The sequence below is a fragment of the Numenius arquata genome, chromosome 9 (assembly GCF_964106895.1).
Source record: "Numenius arquata chromosome 9, bNumArq3.hap1.1, whole genome shotgun sequence".
Classification (NCBI taxonomy): domain Eukaryota; kingdom Metazoa; phylum Chordata; class Aves; order Charadriiformes; family Scolopacidae; genus Numenius; species Numenius arquata.
This window is the reverse complement of record NC_133584.1, coordinates 28,665,746-28,687,945: the sequence shown is the minus strand read 5'-3', so window position 1 is coordinate 28,687,945 and position 22,200 is coordinate 28,665,746. Positions and strand designations below refer to the sequence as shown.

At 52.7% G+C, this 22,200-nt stretch overlaps 2 protein-coding genes across 3 annotated transcripts in view; one reads left to right on the top strand and one right to left on the bottom strand.

Annotated features, from left to right (window-relative positions):
- The window catches only part of SRPRB (SRP receptor subunit beta), a 68,255-nt gene extending 58,597 nt beyond the window's left edge, over window positions 1–9,658 (top strand). The window contains exons 3-9 of one of the 2 annotated variants that reach the window (XM_074154106.1): window positions 1,217–1,329; window positions 1,468–1,562; window positions 1,652–1,729; window positions 3,431–3,513; window positions 3,935–4,071; window positions 4,990–5,044; window positions 7,425–9,652. In XM_074154106.1, the coding sequence (XP_074010207.1) occupies window positions 1,217–1,329; window positions 1,468–1,562; window positions 1,652–1,729; window positions 3,431–3,513; window positions 3,935–4,071; window positions 4,990–5,044; window positions 7,425–7,641 (778 nt within the window). In that variant the 3' untranslated portion in view covers window positions 7,642–9,652. Of the gene's footprint in view, window positions 1–1,176; window positions 1,330–1,467; window positions 1,563–1,651; window positions 1,730–3,430; window positions 3,514–3,934; window positions 4,072–4,989; window positions 5,045–7,424 lie in introns of those variants that run through there. The other variant, XM_074154107.1, reaches the window with a different exon arrangement.
- Window positions 9,659–13,633: 3,975 nt separating this feature from the next.
- SLCO2A1 (solute carrier organic anion transporter family member 2A1) overlaps window positions 13,634–22,200 on the bottom strand; it is a 30,327-nt gene continuing 21,760 nt past the window's right edge. Inside the window, exons 5-14 of the mRNA XM_074153515.1 lie at window positions 21,694–21,792; window positions 19,922–20,055; window positions 18,772–18,853; window positions 17,449–17,613; window positions 16,707–16,896; window positions 14,902–15,061; window positions 14,369–14,538; window positions 14,146–14,210; window positions 13,881–14,001; window positions 13,634–13,754 (exon numbers count right to left, since the gene is read on the bottom strand). Of these exons, the coding sequence (XP_074009616.1) occupies window positions 13,634–13,754; window positions 13,881–14,001; window positions 14,146–14,210; window positions 14,369–14,538; window positions 14,902–15,061; window positions 16,707–16,896; window positions 17,449–17,613; window positions 18,772–18,853; window positions 19,922–20,055; window positions 21,694–21,792 (1,307 nt within the window). The remainder of the gene's footprint in view (window positions 13,755–13,880; window positions 14,002–14,145; window positions 14,211–14,368; window positions 14,539–14,901; window positions 15,062–16,706; window positions 16,897–17,448; window positions 17,614–18,771; window positions 18,854–19,921; window positions 20,056–21,693; window positions 21,793–22,200) is intronic.

Below are 22,200 nucleotides of genomic sequence, written 5' to 3'. Positions count from 1 at the left end.
CAGGTTGCTCAGGGCTTGACCCAGTCAGGCACTGAGAACCTCCAAGGATGGTAACTCCATAACCTACCTGGGCAACCTGTCCCACTGCTTAACAGCCCTCAAGGAGAAGAAGTTTCTTTCCTACCCACTCTGAACCTCTCTCATTTCAGTGTGTTCCCATTGCTCCTCATCCTGCACCACCGTGAAAAGCCTGGCTCCCTCTTTCCTGATGCCTGGTACAAATACAGCCATCTGTTCTCCAGCTTCAACAAGTTCTGGTCCCTCAGCCTCACCCCACAGGGCACGTCTCCAGCCCCCTGACCATCCTGGTGGCTCTCTCCTGACCTTGCTATCATTCATGGATGTCTTGCTTGAACCAGGGCAGAGGTTCCAAAACCAAAGGCATCAGTGTCAAACTAAGGACCTGGTTCTGAGACAAAGGGGACGATTGGTCTCTTCTCCAAAAGAAATAGGCAATAGGACAAGAGGAAACGGCCTCAGGTTTCTCTGGGGGAGGTTTAGGATGGAAATTGGGAAAAATTTCTTCACAGAAACAGTTGTCAAGCATTAGTTGTCAAGAGTTGCCCAGGTGGTGTGGTTTTGACCGGGCTGGGCACTGAAACAAACGACAGAGTCCTCCTCAGACACCGGCCGGCCGTTGAAGGATGAGCTGACCCTTTGATCCCTCAGCTTTTATACTGAGCCTGATGCAGATGGGATGGAATACCCCGCTGGTCAGTGTTGGGTCCCCCGTCATCGCCCCTCCACACAGGTGCCACCCCTCTATGCTTTTCCGCTTCCCACCCTCTGACAGGCACGTCCCAAAGTGAGCTGGCCTTGGCTGTTACAGCAATAAGGATAAGCAGGAGCCTCTGCTCACCATCCCTGGGCATTCCACTGTAAACATCGGTCTTATCTCTCTGGGAGTGAACAGCGTCTGGACAATAGGCTGTTAATGTCAAATAATTCAGTTGGTTAGAAGAGGCTTAGCTGCAGCACTCTGCAAATTACTGAACAGAAAATCCGTTCTGTTTCACCTCAAACCCTTCCCCTTCCCTTTCCCCTTCCCCTCGACAGCCGCCCCCAACTCCCCCTTCCCCCCAGGAACTACAACTCCCATCACCCCCCGCGACCTGCCTCCTGGCAGCCCTTGCGCCCCCTCGCCCGCCAATCCCGGCAGGCCGCGGGACCGGAAGCGGAAGTCTAGGTGAGTACGGCGACGTGTGCGGGTGGGCAGCATGGCGGGGACGCTGGAGCCGCACCTGGAGGCGCTGCGGCGGGAGCTGCCGGCTCCTGGCCCCGCTGTGCTCTCTGTTCTGCTGGCGCTCCTCGCCGTCGCCATCACCTTCCGTGAGTTGCGGCCCGCGGGGAACCCCCTGTCCCCGGTCGCTCCCCGGGGGCCTGGCGGGGAGCAGCGGCCTCCGGGCCGCTGAGGGGGCGGCGGTGGCGGCGGCGGCGGGCTGAGGCGCTCCCCCCTCTCTCCCGCAGTGATCTGGAGATTCGTGCAGGGCAGGAGGAGCAGCCGGAAGGCGGTGCTGCTGCTGGGCCTCTGCGACGCGGGGAAGACGCTGCTGTTCGCGCGGGTGAGCGGGGAGCCGGGAGCTCCTGAGGGGGTGAAGCGCCATGGCGGTGTGCCTACTTCTTCTGAAAATGACTGCTTCTTTCCCCACAGCTGTTGACAGGGAGGTACCGCGATACCCAGACTTCGATAACCGACAGTTCTGCAGTTTACAGAGTCAGCAGTGACAAGGTGAGCGGGCAGGGTTTTGGCTGTGACTCGTGCGTGATTGCCACTGCCAGCTGGTGCCTTTAATTTTCTGCTCCCTGTGCTAGACATGGCGTGATGCTTTGTGTGCTGCTCAGTCTTCCCTGCTTGAAATCAGTCCCCAGTTTGGTCTGAGTGTAGGATAGGATTTTTCTAGGCAGTGCACACTGAGAAAGCAGGAAAATACTGGGAGGTATTAGGGACTCCTTGTCTTTGCAAGTTCTTTTTTCTTTGCTTGTCAAACCGTAAAACCTTTTTGACCGAAAACTATGTCTGCGTATCACGTTTTGAAAGGCGAGCAGCGTGTGGTGTTTTCTAGAGAAGAGGAAAAGGAGCGGCTTTTATAAGTAGAGTAAAACAGATAGCACTGTGGGGATGGCGGTGTGGTTTGGAGCAGGAGGGAGATTTGTGAGGGAACATTGTTCTGTTGAGTTTGGTTTATTTGCTTGGTGGTAATTTCTGCGTCCCCCAAGAAAACCTGATTTTAGCAGGCTTATAAAGAGTCCCCAGCTGAACTTCATATGGTCTCAAAAAGGGTTTTGGTTACTTTCAGGTCCTGGGCTGCCACAGATTTAGTTATTTTCAATTTATGGTGATGTCTTTGGTTTCAGAACAGTTTTCTCTTGCTGGGTGCAGATGTGGCAGTGAAAGCAGCAAGCTGGCAGCATCTTCCGTGCTGGCAAATTGTAAAAGTAGAGGATGTTTTTGTGGCTCCTCTATGGCAATCTTTAGTAACAGCAGTGATAATAAGAATTTAAAAACTTGGTAAAGGGAAGTGCAGGGCTTTTTTTTGTTTTTATTTATATCTCTAAGATTAAGCAGGCAGGAGGTATTTGGAGGGGGGGAGGTTCTGGAATGCTGCAATGCGAACTGTTTCTTTTCTTTTTTCAAATTGTAGACAAGGTTTCCATTAAAATCCAAGAGCGGAGAGTGGATAGGGTCTTGTGTAGTGTTCTCTCTCCCTTGAGAGCAGTGGGCGTTACCTTGAGAACGGTGACGTGGCCCTACTTGGCCACATTTCGATGAGGAGCGTGTGAGAGGCATTCGTTGTCTTTACTGTCACTGCTTTCTGTGGCCGACAGCCTGTGGAAAGGGAAACTTTTGTAGCTTTCAATTAAAAAAAAGTCTCTTGCAAGGACATTTTTGTGTTATTTCCAGCAAAGTTATGTGTATTTGGGTGGGCTCTGTACATGAATAGATATGCTGATGCAGAGACTGTGGGATTAATGTTCTGTATCAGGGACCTGCAGGACAGGAGTTTGTGGTTTGATCTACTTGCCATCAGGGACGGTGTACATCTGATGAAGCTTTGTCACTCGCACGGTGCGTGGGGTAGTTCTGGGGGGTTACTGTGCATGAGAAGTGGGTTGAACATTCTCTTTTTCTCTGTGGTCGTGCTCTGTCCTCTCAGCTCTGGTGGGTGGTTTGCTGGTGTTGGCACCCTCCTTACTGAGCCCTGGCTGTTGTTCCTCAGCATTTCTTTTGCCTGTCGGAATTGTTTGGGCTGGTGGAGAGACTGCAGAGAGGGAGAGTTATGTGCTTCTGCCTGATACGGGGATTCACTCGCCCACTGCTGCCCCAACACCAGGGGAACTGGAATACACTTTCAGACTGGTTTTCCCTGGTCTGTGATCACAGGTACCCCTAGATTAGTTGTTGCTGATACCTTCTTGCTTCTGTTCCCAGAGCGCTAACGTCACCTTAATTGACCTTCCGGGCCATGAGAGTTTGCGGCTTCAGTTCTTGGAGAGGTTCAAGGCTGCAGCCAGGTAACGTGGAGGAGATTGGCAGGGGAGGAGGCGGCAGGTGATGTTTTGGACAGGGATGAACCAAATGATGGTTCTGAGGGTGCTGTGAGGTTCGTGGTGCCCTGAGAGTCGAGCACTGCTGTGGAGCAGCAGGGGTTAGTTATTGTTCTGCTTTCCCACTTACCTGTGTTTGTAGTGCATCAGGAGGCAAAGCAACTGCAGCGGGGAGGGTTAGGGGATGCGATATATCTGTGGAGCAGAGGGGGAAAGATTTCCTGCTGGGGCTGGATGTGGGGTGCATTTCAGCCAGCACGTGCTGACCTGCTCTTGGGTTGGATGAGATCAATTGTGGAAACAAATTTGTTAATCCAGGCTGGAGTACTTGCAGGGGAAGATGGTTGCAGAGCTTTGCCCAGCACATGTTCTTCCCTCTTTCCTCCAGAGCCATCGTGTTTGTGGTGGACAGTGTGGCCTTCCAGCGGGAGGTGAAGGATGTGGCGGAGTTCCTGTACCAGGTCCTGGTCGATAGCACTGTGCTCAAAAATGCACCCGCGCTGCTGATCGCTTGCAATAAGCAAGGTATTGTGTGCTGCTGTGCAGGCTGGCCATCGAGATTCGGCCCTTGAGAGACAGGGATTCATGCCATGAATGCTGAATTTCTTAGGAGGTGGGATTTCAGCAAAACGAAGTCTGGAACTTAGTTTTAAACTTTGACTATACAGCAGGAACGTTTCTAGCAGGCATTGGAAGAACTCTTAGGTCAGGTATATCTACTACCCTTGCAGAGAAGCACCGCTTGGGAGAGCTACAGCTTTTTAGATGGGCTTAAGTAAAGCAGGTGGCTTTCTGCTTGGGCAGAACTGTCTTCCTGCATCTGCAGGCAGCAGAAAGTAGGATCAACTTGAGTGTAATGAACTATCTGTACGTACTTGGGAGCTTCAGTGTTAAAACTGCCAAGATTATATGTATTCTCTTGATCGGATGAGTAGGAACATCTAGTTACTGGAAGCGACTAGATTTTCAGATCCCTACAACTTTTACGGTGAAGATACGAATCTCTGTATAACAATCTGAAGATTTGGGGCAGTATCAGATTTTATTTTCTTAGTTGTTTTGTGCACTACTTCAGGATCTACTTGAGGCCTTCATGGCCATGGTTGAAAAGCGCTATGTTGACCTCTGTAATTCCAGGGCAGGTGAGAGTGCTGGGCCTTGTGGGTGGGACATCAAACCCTGTCCTCTGTTTGAAGCAACTTACTGCCTAGCAAGAAGAAATTCCCTATATTATATCAGGCATTTGGGTTGCTCCCATTCATGTCTACAAACCCAAAGCTCCAGCATCCCTTAGCCAAGCGGAGGCACAGCTGTCCTTGTCACAGTAACTCTTATGACTGCATAGTATGAGCAAGCCTTACCTGTACCTTTAGGAGGAGGAACCAGGTTCATAATTCTGACATAAAACCACAGAGCTGATTTCCTTTTCTTTTCTCTCTCTAGATGTCACAATGGCAAAATCAGCAAAACTTATTCAACAGCAGCTGGAGAAAGAGCTGTAAGTGTGAAATTGGAAATTAAACTCTCTGAGCTTCTCTCTTTTCCTTTCTGTCTCTTACCTCAGTGCTCAGTGAGCTCCTTGAGCCACATCTAAGTTCATCATAGAGAAAGAGCAGTCTGTTTTGTCTGTGTAGGTGTAACCAGGATGAGGAAAGATTGCTTCTTGCTAAAGCACGCAAAAAAGCAGTAGGCACAGACAGTGTATTCCCTTCTGGAAGCAGTGGGTTGGAGAAACAGCATCCCAGTCCTTTCCTAAAAGCTGCTGTCCCTAGGCTAAGCAATACCTCCCGTGGTGCTGTCCTCTCTCAGGTGCAGGTAGGGTTGGCTTCCAAATGTCAGACTTTATGTGAGTGGTGTGAAGATCTCAGTAGCTCTGCTCTGTTGTAATGGCACAGGTTTTCTTTTCGCAGGGCTGCTTTGATGTAAAAGGGCTTGGCATGCAAAGCTTGAGAGCTGGGGAGAGAGCAGTTTCTAGTTTTCCCGGTCTCCTAACAGGCATTGCAGGAGCCTGTGTGGGACCCTGTGTTGGCTCTATATCCCTCCTAGGAAGGGGGAAGACAAATGGTGGATGATCTGTTGCTAATTTTAAGTTGTAAGAGGACGTGGAAGGAGGAGAAAGTGGCTTGTAGACTGTGTAAGCTGCCAGCTGAATGAGCTGCAGCGGCAACGGCTGGCAAGTTCATCTGGGGAGGGGGCAAGTAGAAGATGATTTTTTTTCTAAGCTATATTTAATCTGTGTGTGAAGATTCTGCCTGTGAGTCTCATAATTGTAGTTGAGTCAAAGCTGCTCTGGGAGAGACCTATGCAGCTCTTGTGCTGTGGTGGACTTCTCCACCAGCATCTAGTAGAGATTTTCCTTCCCCCGCACACTCAGAACTGGGTATTTTGCCTTCCTGTTGCCTGTGGGTCCCATTTACTGGTTTCCAGTTAGCGGAAGGGTGGTCTTGGAGGTAGGAGGAGGATTGTAGCTCTTTGTTCTCCAAACAAATGCATGTTTGTGGATATGGCCATCTTGTTGCCAAGTGATGGACTCGGCAGCATTAGGTTTATGGTTGGACTCAATGGTCTTCAGGCTCTTTTCCAACCTGAACGATTCTGTGGTTCTATAATCTCTGTGGCCAGTAGACGGCAGCAGAGTTATTTGTGCTGGTGCCTCTTCCAGGCTGAATACCTGACCTTCCCATTTTTAAAGGAGGAATTATTTGCCGCAAATAATTCAAGCCCTCCAGGAAAATAAGCATTCCTTGGTTCTGATGTAGACCATTTGCCAGTTACCTGTGTGTAGAAGCTGGATTTCTAGATAGGTTATGTGTGCCCCGTTAGGCAGTGGTTTTGCTGCCATCCTCCTCCCTGCACTGCCATACTTGGATGCCTTTGTGTGGAGAACCCAAGGAAGTGTCTCCTCTCTTATTCCTGAACTCACACCTCTGGGCAGCATTGTTCTTTCCCTGTGCCCCATTAAGTTAGCTCCATTCTGTGAATAAGGAGTAGCTGGGGTTGACTGAAAGTGGGCACTGCCAGGGTGCTCTGTCTCTGGAAGAGGGGCAGCACCGTCCTTGGGGCTCTGTTCAGCAGGTGAAGAGATTGCCCTTTGCAGCTGTGCCTGGTGCAGCCCTTTGACTTCCTGAATCTCAAAAGCCTTGCTTTTTGGGACCTCTGGGGCAGTCAAATCACAGTGCCTCTGCATCTGTTGGGCTGTTCCATCTCCCTGTGCTGCCTCTGCTTTGGATGCCTGGTAAGTGTGGATAAGGAGGTCCGTCCTTCCCCTCCACATGTGGCGGGGAGTTGAGGTGCTGCAGCAAGCTGAAGGGCAGGAATGGTAGTGACATTGCAGCCTGGTCCTTGGGCAGGTGTTGGTGGAACAGTGGGGAGATTTGATCCCCCTCTCAATCCCCAAAGGTATTTGGCACACTCAAGTGGAAGTGGAGTGATCACCTGTGTGATCCCCAATATCCTGGGTGCCTCTCTCTTCCCAGTTAACCTGTTAAACTAATGCAGATCCTAAGCACTGTGGGGTAAATCACATGTAATTCCTGGTGACTGCCATGGGGATATTGGGGAAATTCAGATGAGAACATCATTTCCTCACTTGCTGTTGCTTATTACAAAACAAAACCTGTTTAAGCACGCTCTCCTTGTGTGGCCTTCTGTCTGTCTTGCTCCTTTGAGCCTCTCTGGAGTTGTCCCTTCCAGTGGGAATGTAGGAGAAGTGGGCAAAGTGCTTGCCCCTGCCTCTGCAGACCCATGGGACCTTCTGTCTTCGGTATAACTGGCTTCCTGCTGACAGAGCTGGGTCCAAAACATCCCAGCAGCTGTGGTGTAGGTAACCAGGTTCCCCTGGTTCACAGGTCTTGACCCTTTCCCTTCTCTGTTTGCAGCAATACCTTGCGAGTGACCCGCTCTGCAGCCCCCACCAGTCTGGATAACTCAGCCACCGGGGGCCCTGCCCAGCTGGGGAAGAAGGGCAAGGACTTTGACTTCTCCCAGCTGCCCATGAAGGTGGAATTCGTGGAGTGCAGTGCTCGGGGCAGCAAGGGAGAGGAAGGAGATGCTGACTTCGAGGGCCTTGAGAAATGGCTGGCAAAGATCGCCTGAATGGAGAAGGGCAGGGCTGGAGGGAGAGACCTGGGAGGCTGGGGGGCAGGACACTTGGGAACTGAAAGGAAAAAGATGGTCTGAAGCACTCAAACCTCATCTTGCTGTAAAAAGAAGAAACTTAAGCTGGAGACCAGCATTGTGTTATATTCCTCTGTTGCTCCTGGGCTTGGGAGCAACATGACACAATTGCTGGTGTGATTTTCCTCTGACTGTCCCTGTCACGCTCAACATCTTTTTCCTCTCCCCTCTTTCTTTGTCTTCCCCTGGGATGCTGACCCTCTGGGCTTCTCTGTTTCCTTAATCTTTAGGCTTTTCATTTGGTAGCTGCGAGGCAAATCAGGAAGGAGTGAACTGCCAGGTGAGTTTTAGAGACTGGAGTCTGCGTGTTGTCCTCTGCCCTGGTTTAGCATTTCAAGTCTGTTACCTCTCGGAGCTGATGATCACCTCCTGATGGGGACTTCTTTCCCCAGCCTCTCGCTGCTTGGGAGCGCTGTGCGCATCATCTCTGCTGCTCCGGCAAAGCGCACAGACTCTCTCTGTTTGGCAATCATTGAGAGTATAAAAAGCTGTTTTCTTCTGTGTCTTCTCCCTTCATGTTCTACCAAACCAATGCAGTCCCATTTCTGTGGGACACTGCTTGTGTCCTTTGCTGTGTCTTTGGGTGATTTCCACTGTTGGACAGTCCTTGGGAGTTTTTCTTTAACTGAGGGCTATGTCCTGAAAGCTTATTTCACTCTGCTTCTCCCTCCCATACTTCAGGCTCGTCTCCTACAGACATCTATGCACACTCTCCAAGTAGCAGAGTTATAGTAAGGTCTTAGCTTGAAAGTACGAGGCAGGCATGTTTTTAGATGCATACCTACATTACGTGTGAGATCTGGTGTGATCATTTGCTGTGCGGTCCCCTGCCTGCCTCCCGCTCCAGTGACTGCTGTAAGCTCTTCTTGTGTGTATAATTAGCCAGCAGTGGTGGCAAAGTGAGAGGGAAAGTGAAATCAAGGAGCTGCCTAGGAATCACAATAGATACCTCCTTCTGGGGAAGATGCTCAATGAAGAGGTAGGGGACGAGACCCTGGTGCGATGCTGGGTGCTCAGCTTCTCCTTCCTGAACAGCCTTGAAAACACCGTTGCCCTGCCCAGCAGCTTCGTATGGCTTTGTGCTCTGGTGGGCTGCCATTTCTGTGCAGCACCCGCATGAGGTGTCTCCAGGATGCCACACTGCAAATTGTGAGGTCCTACGACATTGAAAATTTTGTTTTTGTTGTTTCCTCTTATATTTTGAGGTAGGAGGGAGTGGCTGGCTCCTGGTAGACCTTTATTGTCCTTTGCAGGCTTGTCTCCTCTCTGCTTTGATGTTTCCTTCATCACTCACCTGATCTGTTGTGTTCTTTTCCTGGGTCTGGGTCATCCTCTGCCTCGCTGTAGCATTGCCAAGTGTTAATAGTGTTGGGAAGAGCAACAAGAGTCTTTAGTGAAGACTGTGCTCATAATGAAGCTGGACCTTGCATTTCTAGTCTTTTGAACCCCCATGGCTCTTCTGCTATCCGTGCAAGAGGTGGGGAGGGTTGTATTTACCAAGTATGTTATATTCTTGTATTTCCTGCAGCCAGAGTGTTGTTGGAACATGTTTGTCACGCTTTGAACTCCTTTAGCTGGAGCGCCTTCCTAGGCCACCTGCTTTGAATCCGTAATGCTGGAGTGAGAACGTTGCTGTTTCTTTTGGTGGTTATTCTGCTTGCAAAGACCTGTCTCCTTGGAAAGCAGAGGCCAAGCACCAGCCTCTATGGGCTGAGGGGGGAAGGTAGCACGAGGCTATGGTTGGTTTTAAGTTATTAAAAGTATTCCTTCATACAATTTTTTTGCTTAAATGTATGTTCTTAAGCCTTGCTTTAGTCTGTATGTGCCTTGACTCCACATGGACTGGAGCTTTGCTTCTGCTCAACACAATGTTGGATGGAGATCAGCCTTCCTGCTTGGTGGCCGGGTCTGTCAAAAACCAATGGCTCCTCCACGCACAGGGCTTTTGGGATTTGTTTCGGGGTGCGTATTTACTCCTTAGTCTGAACGTTAGAGACTGGATAATCATGAAGCAAAAAAAAAAAAAAAATAATCAAAAAACTTTAACAAAAAAGGCACTTTGCTCAAATGCCTGGCTGGTGTGGGTTAAGTCACAGAGCACTTCCTCAGTGGTGGAGGTGGCTACGGCAGCCTGGAGCTTTACGGCTGGATGGAGACAACTCAGAAAGTCTTTCCCTGCCTGAGTGGGGCTCGGGGGGGGGGCTGTCCGGCAGCGGGGCTGGGCCAGGACTGCACCTTCTGCCACTGGTGCCACAGGATGGAGCGTGTGTTGGGCTGTTGCAGAGCTGCTTGTGTTCTTTGGGCCACGCTTCACGACTTGCCTGTTAAATATTTGGGGCTGGTTTTTTTCCAGTGGCTGAAGGAAAAGGGCAGAACTGGAAACTCTGAATGTTGTTTTGCCTTCCCCCCTCCCCGAGTCTGCTTTGTGCTTTGTTTTTGGCTCTTGGGTACAAACCTTGCTCCCAGGCTGTGGGCAGGTCGGGCAGGTTGCTCCTCAGGCTGCAGCCTGGCAGCCAGTGTGTTTAGGTGTCTTTGGCGAGACAGCAGGATGTGATAAACTCAGCTAAAGGGACCTTCTGCTCCTCCAGCTGCCTGACCCAGAGTTATTCCCCCCCACTGCATTTACACATCTGCAGGGATTGAGGCCTTCACTGTACTTTAAAGCTCTTTTGATGGATGTTTTTCACAATGGGTTGTGTTTTGTCTGCACATTGTTCCCCTTTTGGAGGAGATTGACAAGCACAGTGAGATCCAGGATAGCAGAAACCACATGAAAGTGGAGGACGGATTGCTGAAAGGCAGAGAAAAGCAAAAATAGCATGGTGCCTGATCACTGGCATCCCAGCGGTGGTGGTTTCCAAGGCTCCCAAAACCAGATGTTGCAACTCCTGTGCATAGAGCCATTGGCCAGTCCATCTTGACACCTTTGGGCCCAGGAGCTTCCATGTGGCCCCATTTGGGTCACCTGATACGCTTTCTGGCCAGCACCTCCTGGAGTTTGTCCAGATTGATGTTACCCCTGATGGGATGGTGGCAGAGAAAGGGGAAGGTTATGGGGGTGTGTTAAGGGAACGCCTGCCAGGTGGAGGGGGCATGGGAATAGGAATAGCAAGGACATACCTCATTAATGTAAAGATTTGCTGATCCAGAGCAAATCCAAGGCATCCTCTCCTTACCCTTTATTCTCGGTGAGCATGGATGCACAGTGAGAAGCCATGCCTTGCCCTGCACAGTGATGGGGTAAATACATTTACCCAAGAAAACTCTTCTCCCTTGCTGTCCCCTCCCATCCCACCCAGGTCATCTCTCTTAGTATGTGATGCTGCCCAGGAGGGGATACAACCACAATGTGAAGGAGGAAGAAGGTGTGGTGGCCCTGACTGGCCCATGCTCCTTGCCCATGGGCCCAGGAGCCCCATTTCAGCTCAGCCCTGTCCCTCCAGTCCCTACCTGAGCTATGCTGTAGCCATCTCCAGCTCAGCCATGGCCATGTCTGTGCCTGGCCATGGACCCTGCTGATCCTGACCGCACTGACTGTCCAGCACCCTTTGCTGTCTCAGCCCTGTGGATGGTATTGCACATCCCAACCAGCAGCATCTTGCCATGGTCCTTGATGGGTAGCGCATTCAGGAGCCTCCCCTCCACTTGCCAGCCATGGAAAAGATGTGATCTTCTCAGATCTAATGCTCTTGCCTTCACCTTTTAGCATCATTGGCTTGGTGAGATGAATGGTGTGTCCTTTGCAGGACACCAGGCTCTTGACAAACTCATGAAGCTATTCCTGTGATATGAGTGAAGTGGTGCTCCCGTGTCACCCTCTACAGGTGACAGGAGGCTGTCATCAGCAGCGGGTGCCTCCTGCCATCCCACCAGCCAACATTTCTCTTCCCATTCTAGCGGGCTGCCTTCATCCTGCCAGGAACGGGGAGGTCCCGGCTGGCGCTGGAGGGCAGGAGGAGCGCTGCCAGAGCGGATCAGGGAGGCCCTGGAGCTGCTGTACTCCCTTTGAGACAAGCCATGGGAGCATCCTGCACAGCCCTGTCCACGGCCCCTGACGGGGCCCTGCCTGTGTCTCCATGCCCAAACCCACTGTACCCTCCCCACAGCCCCCTACCCATGCCTGCAGCCCGTCTGCCTGCAACACATGAACCTGTTCTGCAGGCTCCTGCCCCCAGACCCTTCCTGCTGCCTGTGGACCCGGCCTGTGCAAATCTATGCCTGAAGCTTGCAGAGCCTTCCACCCTGCCTGCAGCCCCTGCCCACAGACCCTTCCTGCAGCCTCTGCAACCCTGTCTCCAGCCCCCAACCCCATGCATCTTGCCCCCTGCCCAGTGCCTACAGCTGCCTGCCCCCTGCCTGCAGCCCTTTTTCTGCAGCCCCAAGCCCAAAGCTGCATCCTCCTGCAGCCCCCTGCATCCTCCTGCACCCCCCCTGCCCACTGCCTGCAGCCTCAAACACTCTGCCCGCAGCCTTCTTCCTACAGCCCCCGTCCCACAACTGCCTGCCTCCCCATGCCTGCAGAGCTCTGCCCACACTCCTCTGTATCCTGCCTGCATCCCCACGGCCAAAGCCCACTCTACCCTCCCCACAGCCCCATGCCTGTAGCACCCTGCCTGCACCCCATGAACCCTCCCTGCAGGTTCCTGCCCACAGACCCTTCCTGCAGCCCCATGGGCCCTGCCCTGTGCCTGCAGCTCCATGCCTGAAGCTTCCAGGCTCCCTGCCCCTTCCTTCCCACATCCCTACTTGCAGCCCCCTTCCCATGGACCCTTGGCTCCAACCCATTCCACCCTGCCTGCAGCCCCTGCCCCAGCTGCCTGCACCCTGTCTACAGCGCCATGCCCAAGCCCCATAACTGCAGCCCTCTGCACCCTGCCTGCAGTCCCCTACCCACAGCCTCTTGGCTACAGCCCCCAAATGCTGCCTCCAGCCCTCGGCATGCCCATGCCAAAAGCCCCCCCCCCCCCCCCCCCCCCCATCCTGGCTAGAGCTCCATTCTCAACTCCTCTGTCCACAGGCATATGCCTGCAGCCCCCTGCACCCTGCCTGCAGCTCCGTGCTGCTTTGCCTGCTGCATGCTGAACTGCCCAGGCACCTTTGGGCAGGGTGCAGGTTTCGCAGGGCTACAGGCTGGCACGGCTGGGCCTCCGCTGCCTGCCCATCCTGCACAGCCCCTCACTGCAGGTGGAGCTGCATGGGGAGCACATGCCCTGTCTGCCACCATTTCTTCTCCTTCACCAGCCAGGGATGACCTGAGATCAGCCTGCATCCGCCGGGATGCGACCTGCAGGCATCCCCACCGTATTGCTGATGGGACAGTTCTGAGGGGTGGGGGGCAAAGCACCACAGTTGGAAAAGTGACTTTTATTTAAAAAATAAAAAGAGCAACAAACCCCCAAATGTTCTGCAATAAACCCCTAGTGATAACTTCTCACAACACGTGTGCAGTGTCCATGCTGACCTCTGTGAGGGGTGCAGGCAGGGGGGACACACTGGGCAGCCCCACAGGGTTGGCAGCCGTCTCCCCTGCTCCTGTCCCAGCTGGGAGGGCATTACCTGGCTTGAAATGTCACACCAGAGTAGGGACCATCACCCACAGCAGGCACTTCTCTGGGTATATTGGATGGGGCTGCGCCCTAGCCCCCATCTGCCTCCTGGTCCAGGTGGTGGGAGGGTTGCCCCCTCCCCAAAGCGATGGGCAAAGTGTGGCTGGAGAACCTGGGAGAAGCCAGTACTGGGATGGGACTGGCATGGAGCATCCCTCGCCGGGGGCACGGCAGTGCCATGGGCTGGAGGAGAGGAGCTCAGAGCTGCTAAGGTGAAGTCGCTCCCTTAGAAGGAAAAACAAACCCAAAAAAGACAAAGTACTGGCAGTGGGTAATGGGGGGTGCAGAGTCAGTCTTCAGGTGGGCTACACCAGCCCCGCTGCCTTCTCCTGCACATTGTACTCCTTGCTCCTCTTCACCTTCCAGCTGATGAGGGCGAGGAGGATGGTGCCCACCACCTTGTAGCCCACCTGCAGCCCCAGGTATCTGTCGGGAGAAGAGCAGGGAGATGCCATGTCTGCAGGTATCACCTCCAGCCAGCACCAGGCTGAGCTGGGGACAAGCTCCATGATCATCCCCGCCCGGAGGACATGGGGACAGATGGTGGGGTACCTGTTGCGGAGGAAGTCGTTGTTGTAGTAGGCGCAGAACCGTCGCTGGGTGCACTGCTTCTGCCAGTAGATGCAGGAGGAGTCGATGAGGGCACCGAACATGGCTGGGGCTGGCAGCCAGGCTTTGGAGAAGAGAGGATGGAGTCAGGTTGCCTGTCTTGCCCCGCTGAATGCTTTGTCTGCTGTCCCCAAGGAGGTTCAACACCTCCTGGAGCTCAAGCAAGCCTCTGAGCCTTCCCCTGCCTCGTTAGGAGATGGACACTCACCCAGCAGCCTCATTAGTAAGAACTGGACTCCGATGGCAAACGACTTCTCATCCTGGTTCACCACCCTGCAGGGGAGAAGCCATGGGAGGTCAGAGCTGTATTTGGCCAAGCATCTTGGCCTGGTTAAGATTTAACATTTAAGAGGCCCCACTGATCCCAGCATGGGGAACCATCACATCATGCCTCCCCCAGTGCCTTGCAATACCCGTTGCCCGTTGCTCACCGTAAAACCATCATGTAGAGGGGGTTGTGGGACAGGCAGGCTACCAGGGCAGCAAAGGAGATGAGGAATATGGCAGGAAGGAGCATGTGGGAGCAGCTGAGTGGACAGGAGCCTGTCTTGGCAGAGGACAGCCCATTCCCAGCAGAGATCAGGGAACAGTTCTTGTAGATCTGTTGGAAATGTTTGGAAAAAAACAAATGTAAAACTCTCAAAGTCAAGAGCAGGGGCTTTATCGATGCACCAGGCCACATTGCTTTGCAGAAGATGGTGAGAGTGTCAGCTCCAATTTTAAGGCACGGCTGTGGCATCCTGCAATGGGATGTGCTGCCATCCCCATTTCTCCACCAGACTCCCAGGGTGTTACAGCAATTCTCTGTTACACCATAGGATTTCAGCATCTCTGGTAGACCTCCCCGATCACCACATCAAAAAGGCTCTACCACTCTATCGCACTGGTCAAGCTTCTACGGCATTGTTGAGGCCTCCACCATCACCACCAAGCAAGGTCCCCTCTGCTTGCTCATTTTACTCACCACTTGCTTGGGAGTGGAAGAATTAGCGGTGCTGTTCGTGCAGCCAGCGAAGCAGGGGGAGATGTACTCCACGTTGTTTTCTCCGCACACTGGGTGAAAGATGTTCTCAGAGCAGTGGCACCCGCTCGGCGTCTTAACCTGCTGCGAGGAACTCAATGTACTGCCAAAAAAAGAAGAGGAAAAAAAATGTTAAAAAATTAAGAAATAGGACAGGAGGAAGAAAAATCCCTCTTACTAGTTAACCAGTTTCCCCATTCCTATTTGTGCTGGGACACTGCCAGCAGCAGGCTGGCCTTGTGCCATCCCCTGATCCCCTGCAGGTACCTCTGCAAGTGTACAGTGAACTTAGCAGTAATTATATTATGTCTGCAAACAAGTACTCACACACTTACTTTTTTTTCCCCCAGCTGAAAACTAATCAGCCAAATGCCTGGAGAAATATAACTGGGCTCCATCCAGAACTGCACAAACAGATGTGCGAACAGCCCCAGCTGGATACACCATTCAGACAGAAACTGGAAGCGGGCTTGTTTCCAAACAAGCCTGACGACAGCATGAAAGTCAAGAGGACAAACCGAATTATCTGTCCTGTCTTGCCTTACTACCTAAGGGAGTTCATCTGCTGGAGCAGCACAGTCTGTCTCCTGCAGGAAACTGGCACCAGGGACCTGCCCTTGGCCATGGTGGGCTGGGGCTGCTCCATCTCCTATGGGAAGCTGCCATCAGGGACCTGCCCTTGGGCATGGTGGGATGGAGCAGAGCTCATGTTCACCTGTCCATGTAGCCCACAGCTACCTGGGGATCCAGGCAAAAAGCTCTTATGCACAGCTGCCCTGCAATGGAGGTTTCCAAAGCAATATAAGGCAACAGCCTCCTTTTCCGTGCAAGTCCCTCCAGCATCTCCCAGCAAAGCCCATTCAGACTGGTGTGTCACAGAAGAGCTGAGACAGGCACTCAACCTGACCCTGGAGGCAAGAAGTGAACGCTGCGAGGCCAAGGTGCCTCCCAAAATTTAGCACTTGCGTGCTTGATCTTGATCGGAGAGGTCTCCTCGCGTTTGAACCTTGCTCTCACGCAGGAAGCTTGAGATGCCAGTGCCTCAGTGGACTTCCCCGTGCTCCTGACCTTGCAGTGCACGCCATGCAGATCTCAGAGCAAAATATAAACACGTTGCCCGCACATGAATTTGCAGAGTGCTGTTGCTTTCCTTCACCATGGTTATTTAAGTGGCTTTTTAAATGGGAGAAGCGCATGGATTGCCCTGTCCCTCACCCCTCCACTGTGGCCCCAGGACAGGAGGCTTATTGCTGGCCAAGGGAAACATCTGTATGAAAGCCCCTCGCTGGCTGTGGGCAAGTTTCATTGGGAAATGAGCATGATGCACTTGACAGCGAGCCTGGGGTGAGTTCTAAATGCCATTTTTTTGTCTTAAAAAGACAAGGTAAGAGCCAAAAGTTTCCATCCAGGTGAGGAGAAAGGTGATGTCCAGCTGGAACGAAGGGAGGTGCCCACATGTGGAGTTTATGTGGACAAGGGCACTAATAGTACTGATTTCCTCCTAGAAATCCAGAATGAAAACTACACCCTGCTTGTTTGGTATGGAAAATCAGGAATGAATGCCCTCCCAAACTTTCTGTCCTGTGTAGCGCTTAGATCTCCTCCAGGCAGTGGGATCAAGGAGCAAGCAGTAGCGTGGCGATGTCTCCTGCCTCTTCCCCTCCACCTGCATGTATCCCACCCCACAGATAATCAGGTCAAGAGCTGGAGGAATAAGGAGCTGGCAACAACACAAGCACCTGCGTTACCTGTGGGGGTAGATCCCATCGATGCGCCCTGTAGGGCAGCCCATGAAGAAAAGAGGCAGGCAGATGAGGATGGAGAAAACGAGCACCACCACAGCAAACCGGGGGATGGCCCGCAGGGAGAAGGCAAAGCGTTTCATGATGATTCCTCCTAAAAGCATCCCGAGCGCTGCTGCTGGCAGGTTCACAGCTCCTGCAGAGGAAGGGAGGTGTTAGCTGGGGTCCTGCCTGCCAAGAACCCCTCTGCAGACAGGAGATGGAGGTAGTGGCTTTGTGAACCTCATGGTGGTTGGGAGAAGCCACAGACCCCACCATTACCTGAGAAGACCAAAACACAAGGCAGTCAGCCCCTATGAGAAACCTCAGCCTCAGGGGCCTGGCTTAGAGATGCAAGATCAAGGTTGGTGTGTAATTGCTTGCTCTTGCCAACCTCTTTAAGCATCTGAGTGATCCAGATCTGCTTTGCCCATGTGGTGGGGCTGCACATTTTCAACAAGAGCAATTGCTGGTCCACAAGAGCAAGCAAACAAATGTAGACAGTCTCTGAGAGGCTTCAAGACAGCCTGGCCTGCAGGCATCTCAGGTCAGAAAAGTCATCAACCATCTCGAGGTGATCCCTAGGTCTCACCATGAGTTTTCCAATGACTTCCTCCCACGGGATTAAAAAGCCTGGAGAATATGGGCAGGTGGCTCCCTGCTGATGGATATTTTTACCCTACAGCTGCCGTTGCCTGGCTGTGCTCACCTATGAGAAAGTTGGCATACGAGGAGGAGGCACCATACTGCTTCTCCAGGAACTTGTTGAGGAAGGTGGCCAGACCTGCAATGACTGAGGAGAAGCTGCACTGAGCCAGCACCAGGAGGATGAAGAGGGGGTTGAGGAGCAGCCTGAGGAAGATCTTCGGGAATCCTACAGGGAATCAGCAGGAAAAATGTATTTTAGCCATGTGATCCTCAGGTCAGCAATCTGTACCATGAAACAACCCCACCCTTAGACTGTTCCCAGCGAGTTAATACAGGGGATGCCTAAGGCCAGGGGAAAATGGAAGCACAGACACCCCAATTTGGCCTGGCAGCTGGCAGGACCATGGCCAAAGTGCCCTGAGAAGCGAAGTGAAGGGCCAGCTCTGCCTGCCACCCTCTCTCCCACACTTTCCAAACCTACAAGTCTTCAGAGCACTTAGCAAAAGACACAGTTGCATTTGTTTTTCTGGAGCAGGGGCCATATTCTCAGGCGGTGCAAACAGACAAAGCCACAGGGGTTTTGGCAGAGCCCCACCAGCTGCTCAAGGGCAGGGTCTGGCTCCTGCAGCTGATGAACACAGTGTATTTTCCTGGTGGGACGTCATGTCCCCCTGCCCAGCCAGGACAGCCTTTCAGCAGAGGCAGACTGACTCCAGGCTCCTGAGGAGCAGCTCTGTTTATGTGGGCTCTAATTAGCTTTCCCCTTCCAGCAGAGAGTGCTGCGGAACCCCAGCCTCATTCATCAAAGCCCAATGAGGTCGGGAAGAAGGAGCTGACAGCCTCAGGATATGACTGAAGTGGATGGAGGGGGAGGCTTTAGCTGGAAAGAAGTCATCATGGAGCTAAAAAAAGTCATTGAACTGTTCTCTCTCATCAGTGACATCCCTACTCAAGCCCATTTCAGCCGCACATAAACAAACTGGTGGAAGCTGCAGGGCGGTGACCTCACAGCGGCGGCTGGTAGCACCAGCAGCCCTGTGCCCTCTCCTGGACCCATGGGTTAAACCACCCAGCTAGCGTTTTCCAGCGTGCTCATGCCATTTAAGATCCTCAAACCAATTTTCAGAGATGATTCAGGCTCCTCAGACATCAACACCACTGCAAGAGGGAGGCTGTGTCCATCTTCCCGTAGTCCTTAGGGAAGGGCACGCTACAGCCCTTGAGGTGCCCGAGCTGACCCTGGTATCTCCATGCAATATGGAGGAGAGTCTCAAAGGCGCCCAACAAGCACCCTCAGCTTCAAAACACTGGCGCGGTGGTTTCCACCCATCCAGCATGACCCAGCGCCCCCGTTCACCCTCGCCTTTAAGTGCCAGCACTTTACTTTTTATAAACTCCAGCAGGGAGGTTTCTTCAGCCACCCCCTTCTCCATCTTCCTGAGCATGCCAGCCTCCACGGTTGGGACCTGGGGAGGGAGAGAAGAGCAGAAGAGTGAGAGGGGAGCACCCATGTGTGGCTGGCACCGTCCCGGCTCCCAGTGAGGCTCAGGAGGAGCAGGGTCTGTCCCAGATGCCTTTGTCCCCCTGCCAAGCCTGACTGTTTTCCTGCCCTTCACAGCGAAGGGGAAAATTATCTCAAAAAACTCACTGCAGCCCTTGAGCAGAGCTGCAAGACAAAAGCTCGTCCTGCTCGGAGAGGTTTAAGAGCTTGGAAAGCTTTCCTCTCCTGAACCCTGACACGATACCTCTTTTTCAATTCTGCAAAAAGCCTGAAAATGAAAGTTGGAGAAAGGTCAGCTCAATCTGGTGAGTCCTCTAGCTGTAATCGTGAAATATTTGGGGTTTGATTTTGACCTTTAAAGAATCGATAATTAAACAGTTTCAAAACAAAACTATTTTTGAAACTGAACCAGTGGGGCTTGGCTCCAAAAACAGCGACTTGAAACGTTTTGATAGTTCTGTGTATTTAAAATTTTGTTTTAATGGGGATCTTGCCTCTTTTCTGCAACTTTTTCCCAAAGGCAAAGCTTATCTATCAAACCCCGCTGCCCAGCTTTATCCCCGTGCTTCTCCCGTGTGTGCCACACTTGAGGATGCTCCACTCCGAGCTGGGGCTGTCACTGATGCTGCTGCTGCTGACGTCAAGGGAGTGTCACCTTGCAGAGGGTGTTGCGGCAGGGAGTTCACATACAGCCATCACCAGCAGAACCAGGTGAGACACCCCAGAGAGGGTCGAGTCCCCTCAGACAGACTCCTACCAAGGAGGATGGCAGGAGGTCTGGCTTTGGTCTGCCGAGCTGTGGTGGTTCTGGCTTTCCAGCTAATGGTGAGGAAGTGAAGGGTCTGGTCCTTCATGTGTTAGAGGCACAGAGCTTGTTTGGGAGACTGCACTTGTGAGAAGTTGTAATCACATCTGAGAAGGATTGCTCAGCTCCCTTCTTCCCTCCCACCCCTCTCCTCCAGGGACAGGTATTCCCTCCCCAAGCAGAGCCCTGGCACCAAGATGCTCTGGCCCTCCAAAGACAAGGTCTCACCTCTCCTTTCAGCATGTACCGAGGGAAAAAGAAATAAGGAATGGATGTGAGCACCAAGCAGCCTGAGGAGATCAGCAGTCCCAGCCACCAGGCTCCAATCCACCGCTGGTCTCTCGGTGTCAGGGCCACTGTAGCTGCAAGACAGAAGGACCCATTGTAAGAGCTCTGCTCCTGCCTGTCTAAGGGTGAAAGGGCCAAACATCCATGCACATGGATGGAGCACAAAGGGTCCATATGGGCATAATCTGAGGGTCTCTCCTCTGGCCTGGAAGAGCAAACGGATTGAGGTGGGAGCTCCCCCCGGCGTTGGTAGCAAGACCAGCCCTGGTCGTGTTTGACCTCCTTTCCCCTGGCCAGGATCCTGCACCGCCACTCCCCATCCAAACTGCGCCGAGCCTCCCAAATGACTGTAGGATGGATTTAGTCAGCATGGAAGTATGCTGATGGCACAGGTTCAACTCTTCCCTGCCGAGCCAGCCAGCAAGGCAGTGACTACGAGGGCCTGACTCCATCCTCCTCTGCCTGGGGTGTGTGGTGGGTTTGGACCACGCTGCCTGCCAGGGATGCTGAGCTGAGACAGGGATGGGAAAGGGCACAGATGCTTTCCTGGAAAAAATTGCTCTCCCATTGTTCCAGGCTTGGTCACTCTCTGGTCGCAGAGACCAAGGGAAGGACCCGTGCCGGCAGAAGAGTGCCATTAATGAGCCTGGTTTCCGAGTGGATCAAACTCTGGGCGCCTTCTCCGGAAAAAGGAGGAGAAGGTGAGAGCCACTCCGTCTCCAGCGCAGACATCCTTTGGCTGGGCCAAGCCATGCTCACGGGAGGTTGACAGATTGCTTGGCTTGGCATGGGGACCACATCTCCCCATCTGTGGGACGTTGTGGCTGGGAAAGGAACTGGCAGCAACCTCCGGGTGGGAGCCCCGTGCCAGGGTGCGTCAGGAGAGGAGCCCCCACCCCACCAAAACAATCGCCCCGCTTCCCCAAACAGGACCACTCCACTCTGGATCTTGGACGTCATCACGGAGCGACCGGGCAGAGGCTGCTAAATCCGTCTGTCGCCATGGGGAGCGAGCCAAGGCTTTTTGCCGTTTCCTGCCCCAGGTTCATTTATTATTCTTATCAGCCACCAGACAAAAATGTCAGGCGAGCTCTGATCTCTCTAAGGAAACACAGGAAAAGCCACATTAATGATGGAGCTGGGGAGAATTCTTCAGTGATTAAGTTACCAGAAATAATAAGCACACAGTGCAGATAAAGAAAATAAGTCCTGTGGTGGCCTTGGCTTGGTCCCTCTCTCTGCAGATACTGGTGAAATGTGGTGGGGAGCAGGACAAGTAGACTTGAACCTTTCCATGCACCCATAGAGCAATAATTGCCCTGTGGTTGTCTTCTCCACCCCTGGATGCTTCAGATGTCCCCGCTCCTGTCCACCACCGTGCTGGGGTAGTGTGATACTTCCTCAGCATGGTGGCAGTGGGCAGACCCCAGCATTGACCACCAGAGCTTCAGTGCAGCACCATGAGTAGGACATTGAAATGTTTCTACCATGGCGCTCTGCTTCAGTGGTGGCTTCAGGACCATCTGCAGCCTTCCTCATGGGGAGATGGAATGGAGAAGTGCGCTGGGGGTGCTATTTCAGGTCAGGTCTTTCCAGGGAAGCAGGTTTTGTGGGTCACGGGACCGGTGGCTTCTGCCACGAGTCATCTCAGAGTGACCTTCTGACTCACAGAAGGCTTTTAGGAAGTCCATTGCTACTTGAGAAATACTCACCCATGTCAACTCTTCCAATATCCACAAAGAGCCGCAGCACCACGGACCCCAGCAAGTACCCAAAAGCAGGGCCGAACACGGCGATGGCAAAGAGGATGGCTGAAAAAAGGGAGCAGAGAATGCCAGTGTGAGCAGGGAACCCTAGCTTCAATGCAGATATGGCTTTTGTCTTCCCACGTGAGGCAGGAACGGTGTTACAACACACAGAGGAGAGAAACCATCTTTTATCGAGTGGCAGATGATGAGAAGATCCCCATTGCTCAGATACTGAACCTGGCGTTTATCTAACAGGTGGGCAGGCAGCTGCCTGCAGAAAAAGTCCCTCTGCTCTGCTGCAATCAAGGCTTTGCCGACGCAGTAGAAGTTCTCAGCTACACCGTGAATATCCATGGTCCACTGTGACAAAGGGGTGGCATCCTGGGCTCCTGCAGGTGACAGACACCTTAATCTCCTGCAGGAGGCTACGGAAACAAAGCCACCTCAGGCCTTATATCCAAGCAAAAACAT